Source organism: Populus alba, chromosome 13 (assembly GCF_005239225.2).
Source record: "Populus alba chromosome 13, ASM523922v2, whole genome shotgun sequence".
NCBI lineage: Eukaryota > Viridiplantae > Streptophyta > Magnoliopsida > Malpighiales > Salicaceae > Populus > Populus alba.
The window spans coordinates 14,927,143-14,934,556 of NC_133296.1; the positions used below are offsets into that span (position 1 = coordinate 14,927,143).

The 7,414-nt window shown below is 32.1% G+C and overlaps 1 protein-coding gene across 1 annotated transcript; it reads right to left on the reverse strand.

The window, feature by feature from the left end:
* Window positions 1–416: 416 nt before the first annotated feature.
* On the reverse strand, window positions 417–3,349 carry LOC118040168 (protochlorophyllide reductase). Its single transcript, XM_035047038.2, has 5 exons — window positions 3,186–3,349; window positions 2,972–3,073; window positions 1,729–2,263; window positions 1,118–1,476; window positions 417–1,021 (listed from the first exon to the last, which is right to left on the reverse strand). The coding sequence occupies exons 1-5, from the start codon at window positions 3,237–3,239 to the stop codon at window positions 866–868; spliced, it is 1,206 nt and encodes a 401-aa protein (XP_034902929.1). The 5' UTR covers window positions 3,240–3,349; the 3' UTR covers window positions 417–865.
* Window positions 3,350–7,414: the final 4,065 nt, after the last annotated feature.

The following is a 7,414-nucleotide window of genomic DNA, read 5'->3' on the forward strand; positions in this document are numbered from 1 at the left end:
GTCTTATAATTTAAGTTACAGGTTTAGTGGGTTGATCTTGGTTGACTCAGGTCTATTTTTTCATTTTTTTAAAGTTTTATTTTTTTTTCAGTTTTGTTCTTCAACATTTGATTAGTTTGGAAATTCATAATTTATTTTTTATTTTTTCTTCTTTTAGGTTTTTCTTTTTGCATGATCAAGCTCATGAAGTTTAGCAAACTTGCCTGAGTCTGCTAGTGTATTTTTTTTTAATTGATTTTATTTTTATTTCATCTATTTATATTTAAATTATTAAAATTAGGGATTTTATTTTTTTTTATTTGTTTTTATGGAGTTGTCCTAACAAACCTGTATGTAGGTTTGACATGTATTCTCCGATCGACATTAGCTGCTTTTGTTTCCCTTTTAAACTTTTTTAAAATACAAAGACCAATGTCTAAAAAAAAAAAATTTTGACATTAAATTTTTTGTGTGCGGCTGTGGCATATGATGTACCATCTATCTAGCACTATCGAAACTGCCATGACTCGTTTGAGAGAGGCCATTGAAAGGCCAAAACCTTTAGTCTGAAAGACCAGGAGAAAGCACCTATAACTGCACTGCATTCTGAGAGCGTAGTTCTGATCTTATCAATCATACATACTTGTTGGTTTGGGTTCTTTTGGATGTTTGTGTGCTCTTCATTTGCTTTTAGGATCTTCTTTCGTCAGGCTATTCCAATGGATACATTACAATTGCCTCATCTCATTCAAAGTATATAGCATCTGCATTTACCAAAAAGAGGTAACTAGAACATCCAACGAGTTCATTATCTTCTGGACTCATTGTTCACAGTACTGCCTTGTTTAAGAAGCTTGCGTTCTACTCGGCCAGTTCTAGGGCTCAATTAAGCCAGGCCAACTAGCTTTTCACTTATCTCCCACAACTTCAATGCCTTCTCTGCGTTGCTGGCTTCTTTAGAGAGCTGGTTTTCGAATGAAGATGAGTTCTTATTCCAGCTCCAGTAAACACCAGATTTCGTCAGGCTCGGATCACTCACAACCTGAATCACAGAAAGTAGAATTTTAGGCTATTGTATGTGATGCAAACTTGTGCATGGATGCACTGCATAGACAAGAACAATCCTGTAGTAACAGACCTGTGCAAGTCTTTTTCCTGCTTCCTCTTCTGACACATAGCCTTTAGTAATGTACTTTTGGAAGGGTGGGAACAGGGTCCTGAACAAAGGAATATGGTTCCTGAATAAGCCTGTTTCAGCTATGCAGCCAGGGTAGAGGGAAGCAAAGGTGATGCCTGTCTCTTCATGGTACCGCCTGTGGAGTTCTTGCATTGTGAGCATGTTGCAGACTTTGCTGTCTTTATAGGCCTTGGCACCATCAAATTCTCCTCCATCTATCATGGGTGAGCTGTTTAGGTCATTCAACCCACCCACAAGACCTCGCAAATCTCCAAGGTTAGCCTTTGGAGGCACATTCCCAGCCAATGTGTTTGTGTTTCCTAGAATCATAAATATGAAAATATTCTGTCAGATTACCCGATCTTCATCATGACTAGTTTGTTTACACCAATTCCTTTGTAAGTTACAGATTCCTGGAAGGCTATACCATCAAAATCAATTTTCTGAGCTTCTAAGATGTTGTTCATTGGTTCATGATATTGTTTATGAATTCTGATACTTGCAAAACTGCTGGAAAAGCCAAGTGGCACTAGCATGAACACCTTTTTTTCCTTCCTAAAGTTAATCAGTACCTGTTATGGAGCCAACGATGATGAGACGTTTAGTTGGATAATCTGATTTCTTCAAGTCATCAAGCAGCAGCTGTGCAAGCAAGAAGTGACCAAGATGGTTTGTCCCAACACTGAGCTCAAATCCTTCAGCAGTATAAGTGGGCTCCTTGGCAGTGGGTAAGTAGACTGCAGCATTGCACACCAGCACATCAAGCGGCATACCTGAACGACGAAACGTATCCACAAATTGACGGACACTTTCAAGAGACGCAAGGTCAAGATGCATGACAGTGTAGTTCTCTTTTGGAATGCCAGCTGTTTTAGCTGCCCTCTCTGCCTTAAGAAAGTTCCTACATGCCATAATCACATGACATTGCCCTGTCTCAGACAAAGCTTTGGCCGTGGCCAACCCCAAACCTGATGATGCTCCGGTAATTACCACAACAGACTTTCTTAAAGTTTTCTTTGCTTCTGGTGCTGCCTCAGTGATTGCTGGAGTTGTAGTAGCTGTTTGAGCCCTAATTGTTCTAACTGGTAATTCCCTTTTCCTGAATTCCTGCATGCAAATGATTAACATTCACTATACAAATACAATACAAGTCTCATGTATTCCAAATTAAAAAAGCACAATATTTGTTGAGGTTCATGATTTCACAAAAAAGCTCAATGTTTTTGTCGAATACCATTAGCTACTAGTATATGGCATTCAAAAGGTGTTTCTGATACCCACTTTTAGCCCTGAAACTGACTAATTTTTTCATTGAAAGACTCTCAAAATGTTTTAACTATTTCTTTGCATGAATGGTAATCTATTATTATCCTACAATATAAACTCCTATTTAATTTCTAAGTCCCTCCTTTACATAAACAGAATCCAACTTGGGCTAGCTTTCATGCATCGAGACTATACAAGTCCATGCCAAAACTAGCATACCCATGGGAATTTTACTCGCATAGACATTAATTGAACCCTGTGGCCAAAGAGGGATTTAGAATCTCAAATAACTTTCTAGCTATTAAATTCCTCCTTGTTTTCTTTAGGTTGCGTTCAACACATTCAACATTATACATTCAGTTCATCACACCAGTTCAGAGAAAGTGGAAAAATCTGAACATTTCTTTTTATGCCATTAAACCCTTTTCACAGAAGCTTATGTTGTGCCATGCAATAGTGTTAGGACTTGTTATCCTCAACCAAATCTTAAGAATTTCTTCATCTATAGTTTTCGAAGGTTAAATTGAGCAAGTAAGATGTTTGACTTACCTTGCTTTTTATTAGAGAACAGTCGAATTCAGCTTTGAGGTGATTATTTGGAACTGAAACTCCAAAAAAGCCTGTCTCCTTAAGAGAAGCATTGGACTTTCCCTGTCAACAGACCACATCAAATGAATCAAAAGATAATAATTATATATAAAAAAAAGCCATTTACAAATGTATTGAAGGAACCCAAATATTTTGCTTAAAGGAAAGTGCTGACCTCTTTGTAGATGGAGACAGAAGAAGGGAGTATAGAGGCTGCTTGAAGAGCCATGAGAGAGTGATAGGGTGATTTGGTGAAGCTTTCTTGAAGTTATATTTTGTGATGAGTGGATCAGTTTCACTGTTCTTAGAAGGCTAACTGGCTAAGTTGAAGGATTTTGTTTCTGTTAATGATGTGGAGGGAGATAAGACTGTGTCTTGAGCCGGGGACAAATATTGCCACGTGGATTTCTCTTGTCCAATCAGGTTTTGAGTTTCAGATTTTCTATCACATAGATGTCCAATTTGACAATGCAATTTCGACATGGTTATGGATTATTGTACTAGATCACGTATATATTTTTTTTTTAATAATGATTTTGAAAAAAACTAATTTAATTTTTATTTGTTTTAAATTAATTTTTTTTAATATTTGATGTACTTATATTAAAAATAATTTTTTAAAAAATATATTATTTAATTTATTTTTAAATAAAAAATAATTATTAATATATTTGAAACACCCTTATATAAAAAAAAAAAAATTGTGGGATGTATCCTAGAATAATATCATATGGTGTTGATACTTGGAAATTGGAATGCTACTATTTAGTTTTTTTGAATTTAATAAATTAACCTGAAATATATTTAAGTTATTCTTAACTTGGTTTGATTATATAAAAATTCAATTTATAATTAATTCAATTGATTTAAAGAGATTAACTAGTAATTTGATTAGTTCAATCAAAATCTAGTTTGATTTGTTTTTTTTAATATTATTTTAATTTTTTATTGACTCGAATCTATAAATAAACATGTGACTTGAATGTTGTACAGGTAAATCCCAAATTGAATAATTATTTTTTTTTTCCTATCAAATACAACGAATTGGTGATTTTTTAGTTTACAACATTTTGTGTTTGAAAACAAAAGGAGAGAGCATTGTTTGGGCACCCATGATGGGTTGGGACCATAATCTAGAGGTGGAGACTTGATCCATTTAGCTATGGGCTTGCAAGTTGAAAAGATAACTAGTTGATGTCTTAAGTGCAAGTTTTCTGAGGTAAGGTTTTGATCCATTTAGCAACCCACATTGAACAAAGCCATAATGCATCATGGCCCAGCCCATTTTCAACCAGCTAACTTCAGCATGATACAACTCTAAGCATACCTTTTCTCCCCTGTAGAAGAGAAGGGAGGAGAGATACCATTCTCATATTAATCTATTACATTAAAAAAAATTATTATTTTTAGATATTAGCCTTAATTTGAATTGATAAAATCTATAAGAGAGCACATCTTGGTTATTATAGTGTAAGGTGTTTTTCAAAATTATTTTTTAAAAATTAAAAAATACATTAAAATGATATATTTTTAGATTTTTTTTAATTTATTTTTAATACTAGCATAACAAAAATATTTTAAAAAACAAGTTGAGCTTATAAAATCAACAAGAGAACACATCTTGAGTATTATAGAATGTTTTTTCAAAAGTGTTTTTAATTAAAAATACATTGAAATGATGTTTTTTTCTTATTTTTTTAAAATTTATTTTTAACACGAGCATATCAAAAACATCATAAAAACACTTAAAAAAATATTCAATTTAATACTTGTTCAAATGAAAAATAATTTAAAAATATTAAAAAAAATTGAAACGTAAAAACAAACACCTACTTAATCATCAAGTTCACTAACCGGTTAAAATTACATAAAATACAATATAATTAAACTAGATATACATGTAGTCCTATTCATGCATCCATACCAATTCCAAATATGTCTTTACTTGTTAATAAATACAATAATGGAGGCTTCATGCACAAACAAAGCCAAAATTATTATATATTAAAAAAAAAAGAATAATAATGCTTGTTCTTCATAGACAAAGACAGAAGCCACACCTTGACATGAAGATGTTGGATTTGGTGTGCAGAAAGGAACATCAACATCTTAATCCGTAGCTGCCTCTCTCCACCATTGCTAGATATTCCCAATTAATTCCTTACTAACCTCATGATTAGTAACTAAATAATATTTTATCAACGACATCGTTTTCATGATTTAGCATCTTCTCGTTACTAATCCATCCTCATCCTGCTGGTTGAAAATAAGAGAGGTAGATGATCTCATTGGACGGCAAAAATGGCCCCCACAATCTCATTATCATGAACACACTCAATGCAATAACTTAATCTTAAAGGTTTAATGCCATAAATAATAAGTAAAGTTGTTTGGACGGTATTTTTGTCAAACCCTATTTAACTCAGTAATTAATTCATAAACTCCATGATTACGATGTAATTGGATCAAATTTAAAGTTAAACTAAATAAAAAAAATAATCTAATAAAATATCGATTTCAAACAAAATTGTTGACACTCAAACTTGAAGCTAGAAAGTTTTTTCTGTACAAAAATGTATTTTTTATATATATAGTTATAAATTGTTTTTAATTATTTTTTCTTAAAAAATATTAAATTGATATCTTTAAAATATTATTTTATGATTTTGATGTGCTAATTTTAAAAATAAAAATAAAAATATTATTTTAATACATTTTCAATTTAAAATCACCAAATCTTAAATACCAAACACATAAATAAAATGTTTTACCAACTTACTATGCCAACTCATATAGTTTTTTAAATTAAAGAAAATGAAAAATACACAAATGACTTACTCTTCATATAAACCCTCTAGATATGCATGTTATACACACACACACACACCAATAAACTAAGAGGGTGTTTGGGAATGTGATAGCGGTTGCTTTTCAAATAGCTTTTTATGCTGAAAAGCATGCTAATAATGTTTTTTTATTTTTAAAAATTATTTTTGATATCAGCACATCAAAACGATTTAAAAAGTACAAACTGCACTCAATTTTAGCAAAAAAAAAAAAGTTTGAAATTTTTCAAAAAACAGGTTGAACCTCAATATCAAACAGCACTCGATAATCTAAGATCTTGGTCGGGTAATGCTTTAAGTTTAGTTTAACAATTATGGTTTATATAAATCCCTAAAATTCGAGAATTTTATAGACATGTGATGATGTGATAAACAATTCTTGAATTGGGTGAGATTCCCATATAAGAAATATTTTCTACATTCAAGATAAAAAAAATAAAAATAAAAAACCCATATTTTGTTCGCATTTTCAGATTTCAGATTCCCTTTAGCAGAATATGCCAATTCAGCTTTGAATTCCATAAGTTCTGTAAATGTTTATGGTTCCACTCATTGTCATGTAGGCGTATTCTCTTTGCTCAAGATGACTTCTTCTTCTTCTTCTTCTAGCAGCTAAATCTTTCTTTTATGGCTTGCGATAACGTCACCTGATGAACTTTCAATGAAGTCTCTCTCGACGACAGTAGCTCTTAGACCGGCCATATTTCCTTAAAAAACTCTCAATATTTCCATTACATATGGATTCAAGATGACAAAATAGAGAACAAACCTACTTGCCATCCCAACCAAACTACAGAAACTAATAACGGATGCGCATTCCAGCTTGCATCTTGACAATGACTTCAGGACTTTGTGGTTCTTAATTTTCTTTGTCCCATCTTCTTAATTTGTTCATAAAACCATTACGAAATAATGCATAAAAATCATTTGGAGCCATGCAAATTAGTATATTCTGTATGTTACTGGCCTGTATTTGAATCTCTCTATTGATTTCATGTTTGGGACAGATTCACAAACCTCAGATCTTTCAAATAACTCTAAATATGAAGGATTTTGACGAAATACCCTAGCTAGCAAAGAACTCCAAGATCTTTTATTGGATAATAAAATTGTTGTAGTTTGTGGTTTATAGGCAGATGATACGGTAAAGAGATATTAGAAAAAAAATATTAATACTTCTTGGACGAATAAGTTTTCTTAAATAGTCTAAGATGTATTTATTTCAATACATTAAAAAATAAAAATTACTCGCTCATATAGACATAGACACGTTACCGAACCAAGTTAAATCTTGTGTTCTTTCTAGTTTCTCACCTATTACAATATTCATCAATAATTGTTGCAAGTTTTTCAACAAAAAAAATTGCATGGAATTTTTTGACAGTAATGCCTTGTTGCAGGCCAAATTGATTATAACTGCGATCAATCCACACAAGAATTATTTTACCATGACATAGGGTTTCCATCAAATGTCAAAAAAAGGGGCTGCCAGCAAAGATCAAAGTAAAGGAAGGGTTAAAATGGAATGAAAATAGAACATGATAATGAAAGATGATAG

What these genes read in the sequence shown, in the direction of transcription:
- LOC118040168 (XM_035047038.2), bottom strand. Translation starts at nt 3,239, where the DNA reads ATGGCTCTTCAAGCAGCCTCTATACTCCCTTCTTCTGTCTCCATCTAC. An exon ending in GTTCTCTAATAAAAAGCAAG is followed by an intron (nt 2,264 to 2,971) that starts GTAAGTCAAACA and finishes ATTTGCATGCAG; the next exon opens with GAATTCAGGAAAAGGGAATT. An exon ending in CATCGTTGGCTCCATAACAG is followed by an intron (nt 1,477 to 1,728) that starts GTACTGATTAAC and finishes TTATGATTCTAG; the next exon opens with GAAACACAAACACATTGGCT.